This window comes from Chiloscyllium plagiosum, chromosome 25 (genome assembly GCF_004010195.1).
Source record: "Chiloscyllium plagiosum isolate BGI_BamShark_2017 chromosome 25, ASM401019v2, whole genome shotgun sequence".
Taxonomy (NCBI): domain Eukaryota; kingdom Metazoa; phylum Chordata; class Chondrichthyes; order Orectolobiformes; family Hemiscylliidae; genus Chiloscyllium; species Chiloscyllium plagiosum.
Genome location: NC_057734.1, coordinates 14998646 through 15022927, shown reverse-complemented (window position 1 = coordinate 15022927; position 24282 = coordinate 14998646). Strand labels below are relative to the sequence as shown.

The following is a 24282-nucleotide window of genomic DNA, read 5'->3' as shown; positions in this document are numbered from 1 at the left end:
GGGGTTGGGGAGTCTAGAACTAGAGGGCATAGGTTAAGGGTGAGAGGGGAAAGATATAAAAGAGACCTAAGGGGCAACTTTTTCACACAGAGGGTGGTACGTTAATGGAATGAGCTGCCAGAGGAAATGGTGGATGCTGGTACAATTGCAACATTTAAGAGGCATTTGGATGGATGTGAATAGGAAGGATTTGGAGGGATATGGGCCGGGTGCTGGCAGGTGGGACTAGATTGGGTTGGGATATCTGGTTGGCATGGACGGGTTGGACAGAAGGGTCTGTTTCCATGCTGTACATCTCTATGATTCTATGACTCTGTGACTCTAAGGTACATGAGAGTGCTCCAGGATGTAGGAGTCATAACACTTCTGCTGGTTCTAGCCAGCCAATGGAACACAACACATCCAGGGTGGTGATGGAGATGTCTGGAACATTGTCACAATTTTGGCACTAGCCTCCAGTTTGCTGGATCGAAAGGGCTGTTTCTGCCGTTGTTTTTTCCTTTGCCTTGATGCCAGATGGTCCTCCTGGTTTCATTTCTTTGTTGAGATTTTGTTGCGCTTGGAACAACTTAGCAGCTTGCAAGGCCATTTCAGACGACAGGCGCAAGTGAGGATTGCAGATGCTGGAGATCAGAATCAAGACTAGAGTGGTGCTGGAAAAGCACAGCAGATCAGGTAGCATCCAAGGAGCAGGAAAATTGACGTTTCGGGCAAAAGCCCTTCATCAGGAATGAGCCAGACCAGGTGAGGATGTCATATTTCCTTCCCTGAAGGACATTAGTAAGCCAGATGTGTTTTGCCAACAATTAACAATGGTTTCTTGGTCATCAGTAGATTCTTAATTCCAGATTGTTTTTTATTGAATTCAAATTCCACCATATGCCATGGTAGAATTTGAACCGTGGTTCCCAGAACATTAGCTGAGTTTCTGGATTAATAGCCTAGTGATAACAAAACTGGGTCATTGCCTCCTCAAGTGACAATTTCGGATTTCCTACTGTTATCCAGGTGCACAACAGGTTTTCAAAGACGGGGAAGGCAAAAAAGGTGCCGATCTTTTGGTAGATATCCAATGCAATTGGGGCTTCATCAAAAACCCTAAGATTTAGCTCAGTGAATCTGACATGGTTGAAATTTAATAAAATTCCTTCTTTTTTTATCACTGAATTTGCTTGAGGTAGAGTCCTGTGAATGAGCACTGCCTTGTTGGTAGCAGCAGTTTAAACAACTTCAGAAAATATCAGAATACTTCTCAGGGTGATCCCCTTAAATACTGTATACTGACAAGCTCCAGAAAACCTTTCACACAATTTCCATAACACATTTTCACCTACTTAAAAGAAATTAATGCAGAAAATATTATCTAGGCTAACAGAAGTAAAGTACCATTAAGTAAATACTTGAATTTCCTTGAGGACTCTCCTGTCATAAAGCTGACAGAACCTTGCTTAGGTTAAATCTTTGTGGAAGTTAGGCCAGTGCAGTAGGAGAAGTTGAGGAACTTCACAGTAAAATGCAGAAAAATCTTCAAAATCTGATGATAATAAGGCAGAAATCTCAAGGAGCTAGTGATCAAACCTATGTATTGCTGTACCTTTGCATGCAAAGTGGCATTTTTCAGTTCCAAAAGAGTGCACAATGCAATAAATAGTAGCTGACTAATTATATTCCCAACCCGAACAAATGACTGAAGTAAATACAATACATTAAAATATACATATTAAGTTAAAGTAAAATACAATCATCTTAGAGATTTTATGGAGAAAAATGTTAGGTTGACCATCAGTTGTCACTATACAGTGTTATTTTGAACAAATTTGTTGTCACTCAAACTTTAGGTAAGCAAGAAATCAGGATTTCTGCAAACCTATACTTACAAGGTAACAATCAGAAAAGGATTCTACAATACCATTTTATTGTCAGAAGGCTTCTAGTCATCTCAGATTGCTGAAGCTCCCTCCAATAATATAGACTGTAGATTATATTTCAATGTCAGCTTGTGTAACATGATAAGCCAGACTCCCAGTATCAATGTCTCAGTATGAAGGCACACAACGTTCCACATCTTTTAATATTTCTATCTATCTTACTTCATTCCCAAGGAAACCAATGCTGCAAAATACTTTATTAATTACAAGACAAACAAGTGGGGGATCGAAAGTTTAGAACAAGGTCAACAATCCCTGCCAGAACAAATCATCAATGTCAAACATGACTACTGATCATCCAGTTTTTCAATTTATGTGAATTAAAGTGTGTTCATGGGTTGGGGGAGGTTGTTGATTCACAAATATAGTTAAATATCTATTTGGTAAATTTGAGAAAATCACATTTTACACATATTGATCAGCTGTATAAAATTCTCACCAGTGAACTGTATATACTTCATATAGTTCAAAGGTAAATATATTCTCATTGATATTGTAAAATGTTTTTCCAAACACCAGCAATATGAACAAATTTATTTTACCATGGTGCTCTTCCCTTGTAGTTTTCTCGTCTTCATTTACAGAAAAGGTGACTCATGCCTACCTACAGTTTCAGAGGCAGCATGAACTGTGAATATATTATTCATAGTTTGAGAATGAACTATGAATAATATACTTATGAACTATAGATATATTACTCAATACCACACTGAATAAGTTTGCCAGTGAGGATAGATAAGCTAACTTACCATGGAAGCCATTTGAAATGAAGATGATCCTATCCACAATGTATATTCAGTGCAGGGAGAGGAATGTTCCTCCTGCATGATGTTTGAGGTGAGGGATGCCATTAGTAACCCATTCAATTAAATCTACAGGAAGTGCACCCAACTCTTGCTCCTCCAAGACCGTGTTAGGGAACTGGAGCAGGAGCTGGATGAACTTCGGATCACTCGGGAGGCAGAGGCTGTGTTAGATAAGAGGTACAGGGAAGCAGTTACTCCTAGAAATGAAGAAAGCTGGATAACTATTTGGAGGGGGAAGAAACAGTCAGTGGAGGGATACCCTGTGGTCGTTCCCTGAAAAGCAAGTATACCATTTTGGATACTGTTGGGGGAGAATGACTTACCAGGGGTATGCAGTGGGGTGCAGGTGTCTGGCACAGAGTCTGTCCCTGTTGTACAGAAGGGAAAGAGGGAAAGGAGGAGGATATTAGTCATTGGGGACTGAATAGTTAGAGGGTCAGATAGGTTGTTGGGAACGAACAAGACTCATGGTTGCTGTGTTGCCTCCCAGATGCCAGGGTCTGTGATGTCTCAGATCATGTCCTTGGAGTCCTGAAGGGAGAGGGTGGCCAGCCCCAAGTCATGGTCCACATAAGTACTAAAGATATAGGTAGAAAGAGGGATAGGGATGTAAGGCAGGATTTCAGGAAGCTAGGGTGGAAGCTGAGAGCTAAAACAAATAGAGTTGTTAACTCTGGTTTGTTACCCATGCCACGTGATAGCAAAGCAAGGAATAGGGAGCGATATCAGCTGAACACGTAGCTGCAGGGATGTGGGCGGCATGGTGGCACAGTGGTTAGCACTGCTGCCTCACAGCGCCAGAGACCCGGGTTCAATTCCCGCCTCAGGCGACTGACTGTGTGGAGTTTGCACGTTCTCCCCGTGTCTGCGTGGGTTTCCTCCGGGTGCTCCGGTTTCCTCCCACATCACAAAGATGTGCAGGGTCAGGTGAATTGGCCATACTAAATTGCCCGTAGTGTTAAGTAAGGGGTAAATGTAGGGGTATGGGTGGGTTTCGCTTCGGCGGGTCGGTGTGGACTTGTTGGGCCGAAGGGCCTGTTTCCACACTGTAATGTAATGTAATCTAATCTAATCTAATGCAGGAGGGAGGGTTTCAGGTACATGGATAATTGAGGCTCATTCTGGGCAAGGTGAGACCTCTACAAACAGGTCAGACTTCACTTGAACAAAAGGGGTAATAATAACCTGGGTGGAAATTTGCTGGTGCTATTCGGATGGGTTCAAACTAGCTCAGCAGGGGGGTTGGGAACCTGAGGTGTAGTTCCAGTGCACAGGAGGATGAGAGTAGGGAGGGCATGGGCAGGATTTCACGGTCACAGGAATGTGCTGGCAGACAGCAAGCTGGTTTGAAGTGTGTCTGCTTCAACGTCAGAAGTATCCGAAGTAAGGCTTGCAGCATGTATAGGTACCTGGGATATCAGTATTGTGGCCATTTTGGAGACATGGATCGAGCAGGGTGAGCAATGGATGTTGCAGGTTCCAGGGTTTAGATCTTTCATTAAGAACAGGCAAAGCAGTAAAAGAGGGGGAGATGTGGCCTTGTTAGTCAAGGACAGTATAACGGTGACTGAAAGAATATTTGACGAGGACTCGACTACTAAGGTAGTATGGGCTGAGGTTAGAAACAGGAAAGGAGAGGTCACACTGCTGGGAGTTTTTTTATAGGCCTCCGCAGAGTTACAGGTATCTGGAGGAGAGGATCGGCAAAATGATTCTGGGCAGGACTGAAAGGAACAGGGTGGTCATTATGGGGGACTTTAACTTCTCCAATATTGACTGGAAATGCTATAGCTTTAGTACATCAGATGGGTCATTTTTTTGTCCAATGTGTGCAGGAGGGTTTCCTGACACAGTATGTCGAAGGGCCGACAAGAGGGGAGGCCACACTGGATCTGGTGCTTGGTAATGTACCAGGCCAGGTGTTTGATGTAATGGTAGGTGAGCACTTTGGAGAGATTGAGCATAATTCAGTTTAGTTTAGCAATGGAAAGGAATAGATACATGCCACAGGGTAAGAGTTATCAATGGGGGAAGGGCAATTATAATGTGATTAGGCAAGACTTGGGAGGCATAGAATGGGGTAGCAAAATGCATGGGATGGGGACAATCGAAATGTGGAGCTGGTTTAAGGAACAGATATTGCATGTCCTTGATAGGTATGTCCCTGTCAGGCAGGGAGGAAGTGATAAGGTAAGGGAACCGTGGTTTACTACAGAAATTGCATCTCTTGTTTAGCAGAAGAAGGAGACTTATGTGACAATGAGACGAGATGGTTCAGATGAGGCGATGGAGATTTACAGATTAGCTAGGAAGGATTTAAAGAGAGAGTTAAGGAGAGCAAAGAGAGGACATGAGCAGTCTTTAGCAGGTAGAATAAAGGAAAACCCTAAAGCTTTCTATAGATATGTGAGGAATAAAAGGATGACTAGGGTAGGAATAGGGCCAGTCAAAGACAAAAGTGGGAAGTTGTGTGTGGGCCCTGCGGAGATTGGAGAGGTACTAAATGAATAATTCTCATCGGTTTTTCACTCAGAAAAAGGAGAATATTGTAGAGGAGAAGAATGAGGTACGAGATATTAGACTAGAAAGGATCAAGGTTAGTAAAGGTGTTATCAATTCTAGAAGGAGTGAAAGTAGGCAAGTCCCCTGGGCCAGATGGAATTTATCTGAGGATTCTATGGGAAGCTAAGGAGGAGGTGTTGGAGCCTTTGGCTTTGATCTTTGAGTTGTCATTATCTACATGTTTAGTACCAGAGGACTGCAGGATTGCAAATGTTGTGCCCTTGTTCAAGAAGGGCTGTAGAGATGACACAGGTAATTATAGACCAGTGAGCCTTTCGTCTGTTGTAGGAAAAGATTTGGAAAGGATTATGAGAGATAGGATTTATAATCGTCTAGCAAGAAACTATTTGATTGCAGATAGTGAACATGGTTTCGTCAAGGGCAGGTCATGTCTCACAAACCTCAATGAGCTTTTTGAGAAGGTGACCAAGCATGTGGATAAGGGTAGGGCAGTTAACGTGGTGTACATGGACTTCAGTAAAGCCTTTGATAAGGTTCCACATGGTAGGCTATTGGAGAAATCCCAGAGGCATAGAATTGAGGGTGATTTAGCAATTTGGATTAGAAACTGGCTTTCTGTAAGAAGGCAGCGAGTGGTGGTTGATGGAAACTATTCAGCCTGGAGTCCTGTTACTAGTGGTGTGCCACAAGGATCTATTTTGGGACCCCTGCTGATTGTCATTTTTATAAATGACTTAGATGCAGGCATAGGTGGATGGGTTAGTAAATTTGCAGATGACGCTAAAGTCGATGGAGCAGTGGACAGTTTGGAAGAATGTTGCAGGTTGCAGGGGGACTTGGATAAACTGCAGATTTGGGCTGAGAGGTGGCAAATGGAGTTCGATGAAGATAAATTGAAATGATTCACTTTGGGAGGAATAACAGGAAGGCAGAATACTGGATCAATGAAAAGATTCTTGGTAGTGTGGATGTGCTGAGGGATCTTGGAGTCCATACACATAGATCCCTGAAAGTTGCCACCCAGGTTGGTAGTGCTATTAAGAAGGAATGCAGTGTGTTAGGTTTTATTAGTAGAGGAATTGAGTTCCGGAGCCATAATGTCATGCTGCAGCTATACAAATCGCTAGTCTGGCCGCACTTGAATATTGTGTACAGTTCTGGTAGCCCCATTACAGGAAGGATATGGAAACATTGGAAAAGGTGCAGAGGAGATTTACCAGGGTGTTTCCTGGTCTGGAGGGAAGGTCTTATGAGGAAAGACTGAGAGACTAGGGTCTGTTCTCATTGGAAAGAAGAAGGCTAAGAGAGGATTTGATAGAGACATTCAAAATGATCAGAGGATTAGATAGGGTAGACAGTGAAAGCTTTTTTCCGAGGATGATGACGTCAGCTTCTACAAGGGGGCATAGTTACAAATTGAGGCGTGATAGTTTTAAGACAGATGTCAGAGGCAGGTTCTTTACTTAGAGAGTGGTAAAGGCATGGAATGCCCTGCCTGCCAATGTAGTTAACTCAACCACATTAGGGAGATTTAAACAATCGTTTGCCCCTAGGAAAGTGATCATGACAGCTTTCATGAAGTGCTACTACCCATCTGGTGAAGTTACATCCACAGAGCTGTTTGGAAGGGAGTTCCAGGACTTTGATTGAACAACAAGGTAAAGCAACAGTTCCAAGTCAGGGTAGCATGTACCTTGGAGGAGAAGGTACAGTGGTTGTGTTCCCATGTGTCTCCTGGCCTTGCCGTTCTAGCTGATAGATCATATGTGTTTGGAAGGCACATGGATGATGATGGGATAGTGTAGGGGATGGCTTAGATTAGTTCATAGGTCAGCGCAACATCGAGGGCTAAAGGGTGTGTTCTGCGCTGTATTGTTCTATGTTCTAAAGTCTGAGCTCACCATTAGTCAGAAGACCATCTCAGTGACTCGATGGATAGTATGGTCTGACCCAAAACCATACTAAGTGGGTAGGTGGTTACTAGTGTCAATTACAGTACCCCTGATTGAGATTATTTTATCAGCATTAAGTAATAACTAGGCTGGAACTTTATTTTCTAACTGTCCAAATATGACATTCAAATTCTTTTATCCTGTTTGGTGACTGATGCATCTGAAAAACTAGCATTTAGTTCTTAAGCATGTCATTTGCTTTGTTGATTGCTGCTTCATAGTGATTTGACATGTTTACCAATGGACGGTTAATATTCTAATATCTCTTTCAGATTCAACCTCCATCATTGGAATACTATTAATGGAAAGTTATTTGCAATACTTTGCAATAGAATGATTAAATTTCATCTGTCAGCAATCTATTCAATTGCACAATTTGTCTAACTCACTTTATAGTTTTCAGGCTTTATTCCTAGTTTAATTATCATTTCCAATTTGACCTCTTGCACTTAGCTGCTGAATGTAAAGTTTTAGCGAAAAACTAGAAACGTCAGGAGTCCCATAGCTGAACTCTTGAACATTTCACACAGTACTGCTTCAGTTCCTTGAAAAATGCTTCTTACCCATTGTATTTTATTTAAGTTCTCATTAGGTTTTGCTACAAGTTTTCTTTGTCAAAAAATAATAACCTAGACTGTACCTCAGCATAGTTATGACAGCGGCCACAGTTCAAGTAATACTCAAGAAACATGACACCATTCAGGACAAACATTCACTCTGCTACCAAAGCATAATGGTAACATTAAGTATCATACATATGATACACTACAAAAACTCTCCCAGAAGCCTATGACAGCACCTTCCAAACACATATGATCTATCAGCTAGAATGGCAAGGCCAGGAGACACATGGGAACACAACCACTATACCTTCTTCTCCAAGGCACATGCTACCCTGACTTGGAACTGTTGCTTTACCTTGTTATTCAATCAAAGTCCTGGAACTCCATTCCAAACAGCTCTGTGAAAGCTGTCATGACCACTTTCCTAGGGGCAATTTGGAATGGGAAGCACATGCTAATTTGCTAGCAATGGTCACATTTTATTCAATAAAATCTTATCAATGAGATTTGATTCAGAACACTCTCATCTCTAAAAGAACAGAATGTGACTTTTGAGCCATCCACCACAACTGCCTGGTTGTGATTCAGTACTGTATTACAAAGCATGCTGTAATGTCAAATTGCAATGCTTTGAGAATTAAATTACATTCTGTCTATCTGTTCAAATAGATATTAAAAGCATAATACTTGGAGGAAGAATTAAATTGGTTCAGGGCTCATCATCATGGAAATGACACATTATTAACCACATGTCAACACCATCTGTAATCATTGTTAATGCTGGAATGGTGTAATTTGCTTTTATTGGGAGTTAAAGAAATAACAATAGCATCTCATTCTAAAAAGATGAAAGACTTAACAGCAATCTAGGTTTGTTCAATATATAATTTCAGTTGCATGATACTATAATCTTTTGCAATAAATTCTGTGTCTTATGATCCTGTTCCACAGCTACCTAATGAAGGAGCAGTGCTTCGAAAGCTAGTGCTTCTAAATAAACCTGTTAGACTATAACCCGGTGTGTGATTTTTAACTTTGTCCACCCCAGTCCAATACTGGCTGCTCCAAATCATTTGAGGTTAACATCAATTAATCTAGTCTGCACTTTGTAAAGCTTACCTTCACTTGTTAAAGTTGGGGTGGGGGGGTGCTATATTTTGGCTTCAGCAGATGCTGGAGGTGATTGGGAGAGAATGTCAGTCCCGCAAGTGGAAAGGTCATGGCATAACAGGCAGAGTGTTTGCTCTAGGGTTGTCTGTTACTGCACTGGATGTTTTGGTGCAGCAGGACAGATGCCAGAAGCACCCAAACAGATACCTGGAGAGCAATGGGAACAGATAATTGTTTCCATACTATTATTCCATTCCATCAATTCAGAGACAGAAAAATGTTGAACTGAAGGGTGAGGGAAAAATTCTAATAGGATTCTCAGAAAATCCATCAGAAAAATCAGAGCCATTATATTTGAATATTTTCGAACATTTTACACCTTTAAAAATATCATTAACCTTTCTGTCAGCCCAGAATTTCATTTCCTTTACAAAGGATGACATATGGACTAAAATATTTTACAAGGCAGTAATGGATTCAGGTTGCTAATCCACAAGAAGATTTTAATTCCAGCCATGTGACTCGATCACAAGAGCCTGCCATCTGTTGTTCTGTCATATAAAGAAATAATGTCATTTTCAAGGGCAAAGCTCAATGTCTCCTTAAATCCTTGATACATGCGCGTAGCACACTTCAACTAGTGTTCTCTGTAAAACATACAAATACAGTGTGCTGTGGTATTTTCACTTCTTCGTTGTGAATTTCTTTGTCAGTGCCATAATGCCCAGAAACAAATTACAATTCCTTCCTATAATCTGGATATGTGACTTGAGTTGAATTGTTGGCCACTACATGATCAGAAATGAGCAGTTTGTCACATGGTCGAATGAAGTAATTGAACTTCATGGCTAAGGCTACATCAATATCATTTTTATATTTGTTGTATGCTATGGGAAAGACCATTTCATGATCAAAGAATATATTTTGGAGATTGCTAAATGTAGTTAGTTGTTAAAACTGGCTATGCCAGTCTATATTAACTACTTATTATCGAGTAAAGTAAACCAATCTGTTTATGCCTCCTTTAAGCAGCATATAAATCCCAGGACAGTATCAAATATCATTCTCTATTTGTTGCAATTCTATGATACTCAAATTGATATTACAAATAAACAATCCTTAATGTGTAATACACAGGTCACACAAATTTAGCCTACTTCTTAAAAATACCTTTGGAATCTTTGAGTTGAATCATTTGGTCGTACTTTAGTCAGGTCCTCTTTCAATACTTAATCCTTCATCGGTTTTACATATAATGGTGAATGTAATGTTAATACCTTTTCTGGTCTAAATTATAACTCTGAATTTATTTACTGATTCTTTAGGAGACTTAAATATTAAAATAACTTTACATGATTATAGTAGTAAACCTAATTACTAAATGATATTTGATATTATAGTTTATAACTCAATATGATTCCAGTTCAATTCCAGTTTGGTTTCAGTTGACCTGAATCAAAGAAGCTGAAAAAGATTACAAATGATCAAAGTGTGCATTTCAATTGAGGAAATTTGTTCAGTTTTTAAGTGAAGAGTAGGAAAGAATTACAAATCATGCTAATACGAGTTGAGTTCACTGTAAGGTGGAGATAGCATTAGTGCTGGTGTTAGGTTTGGGGCTATGAAAAATTATCAGTACAGATTGAATCACTGTTACAATAAAGTAGGAAGACAAGATGAAAAATCTAGCCTGAGCCCTTGTGGAAAATAAAGCTAATTTTATGTCATTACAATGACAAACAAATCCTGTATAAAATAGACAGACAAAATATAAAACTTCCAAATGAGAGAACATACTCTCATTTTAGTTCCATTGGTATAGTTTATAAATTGAGGATTAAATTGAATAATTGAATCAGACTTTTACTTTCCTCAGCAAAATTTTAGGTATACTTTGCATTCCACAATTTTACCATTCATGAATAAAATGATAAATTTTCACTGTTTGAAATTAATTGCACATTCAGAGTAGCTGCAATTATCCAAAGCATTGTAAAATTATCATCCCGCAACTCTCCAATCACACATGACGCAATTTCTGAATAGGTGTAAAAAATCCTACCTCTTCCTCCTTTAATTAAAACCTGTAATCCAACTTTTTGCTTTCAATGAACTGGAGAAACACAAGATCTAAGAGAAGACAGAATTCTCAACAGTCTAGCAATGAAGTACGATTAATATTACCCAGAATACTGCAGCCTGAAAAGGAGATGATCATACTCTGATGAATTAGCTATCTAAATAAGCCAAAACTCATTATCTCCTAATCTTGCATTGTCAATTACCAAGTGTTTCAAATCTACATTTAATCCCTCTAAAACATGGATTTAAACCTTCAACTGTCATCATAAAAACAGATAATCTACAACAACATATTTCTAGAGTGCATTAGGGACAGTTTCCTTGACCAATATATCATGGAGCCAATCAGGAAGTAGGCTGTCTTGATTCAATAATAGGTAATAAGCCACGTTGAATAAATGATTTCTGAGTAAAAGCTGCCCTAGCAAGCAGTGATCATAACACAATAGAATTTAATATTCAGTTCAAGAGTGAGCAAGATGAGTTGGAAACAACTGTGTTTAACTTAAATAAAGAGCATTGAAATGAAATGATGATAGAATTAGCTAAAGTGGACTGGGTACATTGATAGAGCTGAAAATGTGTTGCTGGAAAAGCGCAGCAGGTCAGGCAGCATCCAAGGAGCAGGAGAATCGACGTTTCGGGCATGAGCCCTTCTTCAGGGTACATTGATAGGCAAAAGTGAGGACTGCAGATGTTGGAGATTAGAGTCAAGATTAGAGCACAGCAGGTCAGAATGAAGGGCTCCTGCCCGAATCGTCGATTTTCCTGCTTCTCGGATGCTGCCCGACCTGCTGTGTTTTTCCAGCACCACTCTAATTTTGACTGGGTACATTGATGAACTGGAATGATAGTAAGCAAGCATTGGTAGATATTTAAGGAAGTAATTCAGTGAAAATACATCCTAGTTGGGAAGCAAAATTCGAAAAGAAGGATCAACCAACCATGGCTAACTAAGGAAGTCAAGAGACAATTGAGTCATAGAATCATTGAGGTGTAAGCATGGAAACAAACCCCTTGGTCCAACTCGTCCATGTTGACCAGATATCCTAAATTAATCCAGTCCCATTTGCCAGCATTTGGCACATATCTCTCTAAACCCTTCCTATTCATATACCCATCCAGATGCCTTTTAAACGTTGTAATTGTACCAGCCTCCACCACTTTCTGACAGCAGCACCACCCTTTGTGTGAAAAGGTTGCCCCTTAGGTCCCTTCTAAATATTTCCCTATCTTCATTGAAACCTTGAGATAGATTGCACTTCTCCAGTCAAAGAATGTGATAGTAATAGTTTTTTTTGGGAGCTTAATGCAGTTTTAACATTTATTCTTTCATTACCACTATATTATACAACACCCCCCTCCAGTTTACTTTTCTCATATGTTACAAATAAATATTCAAGTATATAATAACTTTTACAGTTAGAACTATTCCATCTCACCTACACCCATGCCTCCTAAACTCCATTGTCAATCTTACACCCACACCATGTGTCATCTGCCTCCATGGCAAGCACATGTTGGAAACTAGTGGGGCTAGTGTTCATTTCAGTTTGTGAGATGGGCACTCGATCAGGGACTCACTCCCAGTACTATCAATCATGGGCACAGCTTGAAAACAGTCCAGACACTTGATAGTGGTTGGACATTGTCTTGGAACATTAACATTCAGGGGATTTGTCCCAGTACAGCTGCAGTCCAGGAAAGCCATCACAAACATTCTTGGAATTAAGTGTCGCCTGTTGGTGAGCTGCAAACACTTGATTGGTCAGGTCTAGGAACTCCTTGAAGTCAATGAGGACCATCCATTGAGCAATCATTTAAAACTGCTCCCCTAAAGGGGAGCCTTTACTGTCAAAAGGAGGATCACTGCCAAAAGGGGTGCGGAGTCAAGACAGGGGATAGAGAAAGAAGATGAGGCATCTGCAGAGGTGGGACAAAAATGTTGATGATTGAAAACTCAAAATAAATGAGGGTATGCAGAACAGCAACTGAGAACTTGGTAGGCTTCAGGAGGATGGGTTAATGGCATGGGAAGCATAGCAGAGCAAAGTGAGCATCATAAAGGTGTATCGTCAGTGTTCAGGACAGGAACAATATTTTTAGGTGATGTTCAATGTGGTGGGTCTCCATATTGGTGGGGAGAGAAGAAAATAGACTGACAAGGTAGTGAAAGGTAAAAAGAGGCATATGAGGGTACCTGGCAACCAAGCGGATTCTGGTTCTAATGGTGTTCACTGCGAGATGCATTCCCTACCATCACTTTCCCTTCTCTAGATGAGAAGTGCTACTAGAAAATGGCAGGGACAACATCCAGGGTGGGCAGGGTCAATGTCTCTTTGATGGGTGAAAGCACAAGATTATGTTTGCTGGATGGTAGGACATTGAAGGAACAAATACATGAAGCGACCATTTGTAAACCCAACTACCCATGATGGTGGCGCAGTAGCAGTGCAGCATTCAGGCTGCTGAGCCTGGGACTTGTCTGCTTCTGTCTCCTTTACTTTTTTTACCCTTTTCTTTCTTTTACTTTTGCTCTTGCTCTCTCCTTTTTGCATTTTGCAGCATCGTCAGCAGGGCATCAGTGAGAGCAGAATGGCAGCAACAATCAGGGCAGCATGTTCCAGAATTTGGTAGTGGCAGCAACAGACTCGAGGAGCGACTTTCAAGTGTTTGTGATGGCAATGGAAGTGGCTTCCGAGGGTCTCTGGGGGCAGTGGGAGCAACTTCCGAGGGCCAGCAGCGGCAGCAAGTGCAACGTGTGAGGGTCTGCGTGGCACTGAGACTTGAGGCTTTGGGGAGGGAGGCACACTTATTTATGGAGATAAGGCTACCTTATGGCCATAAGACTTTTAGATGTGGATAATTCCCCCTTTCTTCTTGGCTGTTTCTTTTTGTATTCTTGCTTTTTTTAAATTCTGTTTTTGTATTTTAGATGATTGTTTTGTTTTTGTATCAAAGACCTTTTTTAAAATTTCAATTTTTGTACCTCAGATGACGCTGGTGAATGGTGATTTTGTACACATAGAACATAGAACATTATAGCGCAGTACAGGCCCTTTGGCCCTTGATGTTGCACTGACCTGTGAAACTAATCTGAAGCCCATCTAACCTAAACTATTCCATTATCATCCATATGTTTATCCAATGACCATTTAAAAGCCCTTAATGACCTTAATGCCCTTAGCGAGTCCGTTACTGTTGCAGACAGGGCATATCACGGCCCTACTACTCTCTGAGTAAAGAACCTACCATTGACATCTGTCCTATATCTATCACCCCTCAACTTAAAGCTATGTCCTCTCATCTTAGCCATCACCATCTGAAGAAAAAGCCTCTCACTGTCCACCCTATCTAATCCTCTGATCATCTTGTAAGTCTCAATTAAGTCACTTCTCAACCTTCTTCTCTCTAAAGAAAACAGTCTCAATTCCCTTAGCCTTTCCTCATAAGAATTTCCCTCCATATCAGGCAACATCCTGGTAAAGCTCCTCTGCACTCTTTCCAACGCTTCCATATCGTTCCTATAATGCAGCAACCAGAATTGTATGCAATACCCCAAGTGTGTACTCCAGAGTTTTGTACAGCTGCAATATGACCTCATGGTTCCAAACTTCAATCCCTCTACCAGTAAAAGCTAACACACTGTACATTTTCTTAAAAACCCTATCGACCTAGGTGGCAACTTTCAGGGATCTATGCAGAGACACAGAGATGCCTCTGCTTGTCCACACTACCAAGAGTCTTACCACTAGCCCAGTATTCTGCATTCCTGTTACACCTTCCTAAGTGAAACATCTCACACTTTTCGGTATTAAACTCCATTTGCCACCTCTCAGTCCAGCTCTGCAACTTGTCTACTTCCCTCTGTAATCTGCAACATGCTTCCGCAGTGTCCACAACTCCACTGACCTTAGTGTCATCTGCAAGTTTACTAACCCATCCTTCTGTGCCCTCATCCAGGTCATTTATAAAAATGACAAACAGTAGTGGACCAAAACAGATCATTTTGGTACACCACAAGTAACTGAACACCAGGATGAACATTTCCTATTAACCACCACCCTCTGTCTTCTTACAACTAGCCAATTTCTGATCTAAACTGCTAAATCACCCTCAGTCCCAAGCCTCTGTATTTCATGCAATAGCCTACCGTGGGGAGACTTATCAAACGCTTTACTGAAATCCAAATCAACCGCTTTATCCTTGTCCACCTGTTTGCTCACCTTCTCAAAGAACTCAATAAGGTTTGTGAGGCACGACCTACCCTTCACAAAACTATGTTGACTATCCCTAATCAACTTATTCCTTTCTAGATGATTATAAATTCTATCTCTTATAATCCTTTCCAACAGTTTACCCAAAATTGAAGTAAGGCTCACTGGTCTATAATTACCAGGGTTGTCACTGCTTCCTTTCTTGAATAAGGGGACAACATTTGTTATCCTCTAGGCTTCTGGCACTATTCCTGTAGACAATGATGCCATAAAAATCAAAGCCAAAGGCTCTGCAATCTCCTCCCTAGCTTCCCAGAGAATCCTAGGATAAATCCCATCCAGCCAGAGGACTTATCTATCTTCACACTTTCCAGAATTGCTAACACCTTCTCTTTAAGGACCTCAATCCCATCTAGTCTAGTAGCCTGTATCTCAACAATGTTGTTCTCTCAACAACATTGTCTTTTTTCAGTGTGAATACTGATGAAAAATATTCATTTATAGCCTCTCCTATCTCCTCAGAATCCATGCACAAATTCCTACTATTGTCCTTGACTGGCCCTAATCTTAGTCTAGTCATTCTTTTATTCTTGACATGCCTATAGAAAGTTTTAGGGTTTTCCTTGATCCAACCTGCCAACAACTTCTCATATCTGCTTCTTGCTCTTCTTCGCGCTCTCTTTCGGTCCTTCCTGGCTAACTTGTAACTCTCAAGCGCCCTACCTGAGCCTTCACGTCTCATCTTTACATAAGATTCCTTCTTCCTCTTGTCAAGAAATTCAACTTCTTTAATAAACCATGGTTCCCTCGTTCGACCACTTCTTCCCAGCCTGACAGGTACATACTTATCAAGTACACGCAGTAGCTGTTCCTTGAACAAGCTCCACATTTCAATTGTGCCCATCCCCTGCAGTTTCCTTCCCCATTCTATGCATCCTAAATTTTGCCTAATTGTATTATGATTGCCAATAATACACTCTTTACTATACTCCTGTTCTTCTTCACTTGAATACGTGACAATAAAACATAATTCTAATTAATTTGCAATCATTTCATTGCCCATTTGTTATACCTGAACAGTAACAGTTATTAGGGGTCAAGTACTAGTCAAAGCCAACTTGCAATATGGCAGCGGTGCTTGCAGATTGAAAATGGGGAATTCAATGATTTTAAGTTGGTAACAATGACATAACAAAAGGCCAATGCTGACTGAAAGCGAACTCTTATTTGTGCATGCTCCAAGGGTGCAACAGACTATTGTGAACTGAAAAACACTAATTGGTCACAATACTGAAAATTAATTTGCATTGTTGGGGGAACTTAAGCCTTATTGGATGTGTTTGCATTTGCTTTTTCTGTCTGTAATTAAAAGCTCATATTTGGATTTTTTATGTAATGTTCCCCAACTGGATAATGACAAGCTTTAGATCTACAATGGACATTGGGGACTAGGTGGAGCTGAATCAGAAGGTATTCGGACAATGTAGTTACAATCAGATAAAGAGTGGTGTGCTGGTTAAACAGTGTCAAGGGTGAAAGAACAGATTTGCATGTATGAGGAAGTGTCAACCATCACCGATACCATTTCCTAGGCATGCATGTCCGCTACCATGGCAGTTGCTATATCTCTGAAACCTTGGAGAGCTCTTGTGTATCTGGTGCATTTGAGGGTCCAGGACTCTCACAAGACCGGTTAATGAGGAATAAAAGATAAAACCCACTGTGACTAGGCCTCATGACATCATTGTGCATGCCCTTGATTTCTAGTAGATGACAGCTAGGTGAGAGCAGGATATGTGCCATGGGCAGCATGGCTTCTGTGTCCTGATGTTGCCAGTGAGAGGCAATGCTAGATTATTCATGTTTGTCCTGAACAGCAGCATTTCAAAGATGCTGTAAGTGTGAGAGATGCTCATCTTTCAGTGTCGTACTGTACTGGGAACATCATTAAATGGGAGGTACTCAAACATGATACATGCCTTAGAATGGGGTAGGTAGTAAATGAGGTACGTTTGATAAGATATGACGAGAAAACCTGCTCAAGTTTATGGCAGAAACCTTTCCAAAAACTCAACAAATCTTGGAGTTAGCCAAAAAAAAAATATTTAGTCCAAAGGATTCAAATATTGCTCTAAAATGTGTGTTGGCTCATTATTCACCAAAGTCAAATGTGCTGTATCAATCTGTTCAGCTTCCTGTTATACTATCTGTATAACTTGAGTTACAGATTTATCAAAGAACTGAAGAGGATTACTCTGCTCATTCTTGATCCAAGTATTTGCCTCACTAGCAAACTTTGCTCACTGTTCTCAGCTAAGTTTTTTCAGTGATAATAAGAACTGAAAATATTTCCACCACTTACAGAACAGATGTGACTTCCTTTCTGTTGACAGTATGAGACAATTCTATTATGTTAACATTGATATTCTCAACAGGTTTTTCTTTTTGACTTCTGCCGTGAGTCTTAAGAGGCCCAATGAAAGTTATGCCGTGATCGATGGATCAACAGCAGTGATTCTGTTAGAAGTAGGTTAATTCCTTTTGCTATTTTAAGGATATTGAAGTCAAATCATGCATTTAGGCTCAGAGGTGATAAGAGCTGATTGTGAATTACAATCAGATTTTGAACTTTCATACATTCTTTGAATTGCACTGTTTCTTGTAGCATACCTCAACTCATGAGTGCTAATCCACTTACAAACATAGTTTCACATCTCTAAGCAATAACTCCTGTTTTTCAGCTTGGTTTATGATGTAATAGGACAGTGACACTTGCACCTAGGTATTGAGCTTAAAATTAATGGGATATCCATTGACATGCAGGTCTTGTGAATGTTAAATCAGGTGGATCACCAATTTCCCCTAGGAATGACTTGGATCTCTTTTCTAATGGAGGTACACTACTTAATGTGGGTATGTTTTCTAAATAAGAAGGTTCTGCATTAATCTCTTCTATATGAGTAAGCCTTTATATTTGTGCTGCTTTTAAACTGTGTTGACATCTTGTGGAAGAGACACTGTCATCTTACAGATGTAGTAACATTTTGTTATAATTGGGCATTGCATTAGCTTGTGGGGCATTTTTTATTCCAGACTGCTGACACTGACTCCTAATATCCATTGTTTGGTCTAGCCTTTGTGTTATCTTGTTAAGCATGTCTGTAGAGTGTTTAGAGCTTATTAGGTAGATAGGCTGTGTTGCTCTCATGTTGAAAGGTTGTCCTTTATATTTCAGGATTTTAAAATGTGATTTTAAATCTTCTGGTTTCTGCTTCATGCGCCATTTGGATAGTTTTCTTCAAATTTGACTCTTCTTTAGATTTAATAAATCTGACAATGAATCATCAAATATTCTAGCAACTACCCTGTCTCTATTAATTCTGATTTAATAGTCCTCAGTCACAGTATTCCACTATATAGACCTTAAAGAGGTTTATAAAATCATGAGGGCATGGATAGCATGGATAGGGTAAACAGCCAAGGTCTTTTTTCTAGGATAGGGGAGTCCAAATATAGAAGGCATAAGCTTAAGGTGAGGGTAAAAAAATTTAAAGGCACCTCGGAGGCAACTTCTTCATGCAGAAGGTGGTGAGTGTAGAGAATAGCTGCTAGAGGAAGTGGTGGAGGTTGCTACAGTTGCAACATTTAAAAGGCATCTGGATAGGTATATGAATAGAAAGGGTTTAGAGGGATATGGGCCAAATGCTAACAAATGGGACTAGATTAATTTAGACCATTTGTTCAGCATGGACACATTGGACCAAAGGGTCTGTTTCCATGCTGTTCAACTTTATAACTCTATTGCACTAATCTGTACAAATAATTAATGAAATCATCTTCAGATTACACTGGAGGATCATGTGTTAAGTTTTGCTTTTTCAAAGATTTTGTCTGTCCTCAGACTGAAGTAATTATCAAAAACAGTTAGAATTTATTCAAAAGCATCTATGCTTTCTTTTGTGATTTCTGATGCAATCAGCTGTAGGACCTATTGAATGCAATACTGTAGTTATTTGTTCAGCTTAAGGTTTAGTATTTAATTTTGAAGGCAATCTGTATTATAAGAAAAGTTTTTTTCCCAACATCTACAGTAGCAACCGAATAATGGTCAAAAGATATTTTTGAAGCTGCTGGTAAGTTTGTAGTGGAGTTCCCAGGGATGCTGGGATCTCTGTTTTTTTTAATATATATTTAATATCCAGATCTTGATGTGCAGGAGACAATCTCAAAATCTGATACAGGTACACAAATCCTTTATCCAAAGCCCTCAGGCCAGCTGGTTTTCGGATTTTGGAATTTTTTAGATTTCGGAATAAGTGACTGTTTTACTAAACAGCAGACGCACCTGTGAGTACTACAACGCTGAGACAGAATTGACGCCTGCTAGTGCTGGGCCATGCCGCCACGTCACATCTGAGTGACGTGGGTCAAGTGGGTGTGGAATTGGGTTAATTGCATGCACGCCAAACAACCTTGCTATGGAGAAAAAAACTTCACAAGAAAAACTTTGGATTTTGGAGCTTTTCGGATTTTGGGTGTTTGGATAAAGGATTGTGTACCTGTAATAGAAAACTTGGAAACACTGTAAACTGTGAGAATGACAGCTCAGAACTTCAAAAGTCATAGACAGGTTGGTGGAGTGAGGATAATTGGTGATAGATAAAGTTCAATGCAGGAAAAATGTGAGGTAATGCATTTTGGAAGGAAAAAAACATGGAGACACAATATAAAATAAGGGTATAATTCTAAAGGTGGGGGGGAAGTGTGGAGGAGCAGAGGGCCCTGGGTGTATATTTGTACAGATCACTAAAGATGACACAACGGTTGGTTGGCCATTAACAAAGTATACAGTATGCTGAGTATTATTAATAGGGGCATAGAATACAAGAGAAAGGAGAATGATAAAGTTACATAAGACACATGTTAGATCTCAGAAGGAGTATTGTGTAGAGTTCAGGGTGCCACACTATAGGGAGGACATGAACATTTTGCAGAAAGTACAGAACAGATTTACAAAAATGATTCCAGAGATACAAAACTTCAGCTACAAGGACATATTGGAGAGTTTGGGACTGTTGTCCTTGGAGAGAAGGTTCAGAGAATATCTAATAGAAATTTGCCACATGAGGGGGCTAGATACGGATAGGAAGAAACTGTTCCTGTTAATAAAAGGACCAAGATCAAGATGGCACAGACTTAAAATGATTCGCAATATAAGCAAATGTGAAGTGAGAAAAACAAGTGCTTTGGGTCCAGAATGCACTGCCTGAATGTCTGCTGGAGGCAGGTTCAATCCAGGTATTCACAAAGGCATTAGACAACTATTTAAATAGAAAGAATGGTTTTAGGTATTTGGAAAAGGCAGGTGAATGGCACTAAATCTCAATGCCCAGTTAGACATCTAGCATCAAATGGCCTTCGTCTCTACTTTTGCAATTCTGTGATTAATGTAGTTATTTATTCTTAATACGTTAAAGCTGTTTTAAATATATAGCATATCAATGTCACTTCTTTGATATTCCTGAAAATTTTAATTATTCTGCAATATACAAATGTGAATGGCTTTAAAGCTTTCAATCTTATACTGAAGTAACAGTGTTTTAACGCTCTTCAAACTCTGTATAATAACATTATTGCATAACATTAACAGAATTTTCTTCTTCTACAAGTTTGTAAACTCTAGATTATAACAATGATGTAACATGTTCTTATATAGCAATTACATCTGAATTATGGCAATGCTATGATGTTTTTCTTGTTTTAAAACTTTAAACTCTATTAAATAGTAATACTGTATCTCTGCTGTATGTTGTTGGTTTTTTTTAATTTTTCGTAACGAACAAAATGGTGGTTTCCCACCTTCTGCAGCCAAGATGGAGGTTCCATGCTTCGTTACGGATAAAATGGATGATTTCTTGCCTTTTACAACCTAAAATACATTCCAAATCCCCTTGTACAATTTTAAAAATAAATTTCTGTGGTTGTGGCCATCATAAATCTTCCTGCGAAAATTGTGGCTTAAATTACAAATGATCCAATCTTATGATGATCTTTAAATTCTTCTATCTTCTTCAGTTGGACTTCTTTTCCAGATCCTTTACATTGTCCTTTACTTAAATTAAACATAGTCTGTGTCTTATTCAATATTGCAGTCTTGCTATAAATTAAAGTTCTGGTCCTTGGTCAATCAACTACAGCCATGTCTCATGGGGCCTCATCATGATGGCAGAGACATTTGTTTTGAAAGGCAAGTATTTCTTTTCACTTCTATCTTTCCCATTCTGACCTTTTATGCCATTTTTTTTAGAGTTTATTCCTCTTGCCCAAAGAGATTTCTAACTTAAGTCACAGAACTTCAGATTGCTCCTACAATATTTCTTCTCCAAGGACTTTTTTTAACTCCCTCTGTCTAGCTCTTAATCTCTTCCTAGTCCACGCTTTTTTTCCAGCACCTCTTACCAGCTCTGAAATGAAGGTTTTCTCTGGTATGCTGATTTTTCACTATATTGCTGCCACAAATGCTATTGAACCCACATCCATTTATGCACTTTTTGCTAGTGACTGACAATGACTTCTTGAAGTTATAAACTGACTTCTGACATTTGTTCCTCCTGGGTTGAATGATTTATTTTCATTGTTGTTATCTTGTTGTATTTATGCAATGATCCTACTGCTAATAACCATATCATATGACAAAGTACCAAGTATTAGTGCTGCCATGAAGAATACACCAGGGAACACTTGACTACCAAGTTTCTGTTTAACTTCAAGCCAAGCTAGTTGTTTCGAATTGGTAGAGCGATTTAAAATAGAGCTTAGTTATTAGTATTCGTACTCTTTATTTTTTTAATATGGTAAAATTCGTTTGCTTTAAACACAGAACCTTGTGGATTTATTCTTCAGTAAATACATGGAATATTGATTTCCAAAAAAACCATACCAGTCTCAATTGAAATTATAACAACAGAAATGCAAAGCTTACCATCATACTGCTGGAACCAGACATTCTGAATGGAGTAGCTCTCAAACCAAATGTCAGCTCTGAGAAAAGACAATAAAATTGATGATTTTTACCCATCTATTATCAGTGTTAGTTTACAATTGATCAAATTATCATTGATTGTACATACCCAAATTTTCAAACTATACTGAAACAACAAATTACAAAACCAATGCCATTTCTAAAGAAAAATCTTCAATGAATATCTAATCTTGTTATGGTACACTCCATGCTCCTCTTACTTCTAAATACTTTAAGGGAAAATTGTCAAGGCTGTCGGGAAAGACCAGGAGAATGGGATGGATTGGAAAGCTCTTTAAATTAAATGGTTCAATTTAAGTTTTAGTCTATGAATTCAAGTGCAGTACTTCAGTGCTCATTTCACATTCTTATCTTCTCAACTTCAGTCTTCTAATTATCAAATTTAAAATCTAAATCCCCAAATGACTATTTATTATACACCTTTACTGCAACTTCTCACAAGGAAAAACTGAGAAGATTAAGAGGTATTTTCATTCTATATCAAACTTTTCTTTAGCATTGTTTCTATTTTATATAACTTGATTTGATTTATCCAACATTGTCACTTGCTACAGTGAAAAGTGTAGAATGCTCCAGTGCCACCTTGGATTACAGAAAAAAATACTGAATATATTGTATAAATTGTAAAATACTCAATAAATTGATATTAAATTGATGTTACCGAAACTGAAACAGCTTTAAAAGTTCATCTTTCCCACTCCATAGACTTTATCCTCACTGCTCATCCAGTCACCACTGTCTGACATTATCCCCGGGTCCTGACAATGTGCTCCTTTTCTACTGCCACTGGCGCTGTTGCTTCCACTGCCTCCATGCTGAAGACTGTCATGGTACATGGATCCCACACCTCCTGCGACACTAGGCACTTGTCTTTTGATGCCGCCACCTGAGATGGAGCAGGAATGGAGATACACAGAGTCCTAGGCTCCCACAGGAGGATATCAGGAGGAGGCTCCAGGATAACCAAAATTAGTTGGTTTTAGTTTACTCTGCACTGTGAACCAACCTTTCAGCCAAGTGAACAAACTGGCCCCCAAGTTGCATGGCCCCAGCATTAAATGCCAATGAAACAGTCTTAGATTCTTTTAGTAGAATCTCTCCAAACAAACCAAAGTTTTGTGGCCCTTATAAATCACAATTTCCACTAAATAATTGGATGTGTAAACATCAAAATACTGCAGAGCTAACTCTAATCCAGTGTCTCTTTCTCCACCATTAAATATTTCTTTTAACACACATTTAGCTTGTGTAACTGACTGGCTATTCAATCCCCATTTCATCATCCTGTACCAACACTCTACCAACAGGAACATCACTGGTATCTGGAGCCAGTTTAAATTTTCTTATAATTCAGTACTAGAAAAAAAGCTGCAGTTGTCGGTATAGCTTTCAAATAGGGTAGAACACTCTGACATTCTTTTGTTCATGCAACATTCTTATCTTTCTTCAACAAGTTCAACAAAGGAGCATTTATGCCTCTTAAATTTGCTGCAAACCTCTGATAAAATACACTCATGCCAATATATTGCTGAATTTCTTGTTTTGTCTGAGGCATGGGAAATTTTTTTGTAGGTTCACCTTTCTTTGTCTCACAGTGTGGTCCAAATAAGTCACTTTTGCTGATTCATTTATAGCCAGATCTATGACCAAATTAGTTATTTGATCTCTTCACAACCAATCAAGCGGTTCATTCAAATGATATAAATGTTCTTCTCAGATGTGGCTGCAAACCAACGAATCAGTGATGTGGACAACACAGTTGTTATCCATGTATGACCATGTTGATTAATCATTGAAATGTTGCCGGTCAATTTTTCATTTCAAAGGATGTGACTTTAAATTGATAAAAACTGATATTTCTTTGGCTGTACTCGGAATTGGAATTTGCCAATGGAGAGTCATAGAATCCTACAGCACAGAGACAGGCCCTTTGGCCCAAACAGGTCCATTCTGACCAAAATGTACATCAACGCTAACCCCATTTCCCCGCACTTGGCCCATATCCATCTAATTCTTTCCCATTCATGTATTTGTCCAAATGCCTTTTAAATGTTGTTAA

At 39.4% G+C, this 24282-nt stretch overlaps 1 protein-coding gene across 4 annotated transcripts in view; it reads right to left on the bottom strand.

Moving 5' to 3' along the window:
• Positions 1-24282, bottom strand: part of LOC122562594 (smoothelin-like) — a 356856-nt gene that overhangs the window by 114755 nt on the left and 217819 nt on the right. For all 4 annotated transcript variants that reach the window (XM_043715562.1, XM_043715563.1, XM_043715564.1 and 1 more), the window contains exon 10: positions 22164-22222. In XM_043715562.1, coding sequence (XP_043571497.1) covers positions 22164-22222 — 59 coding nt within the window. The remainder of the gene's footprint in view (positions 1-22163; positions 22223-24282) is intronic.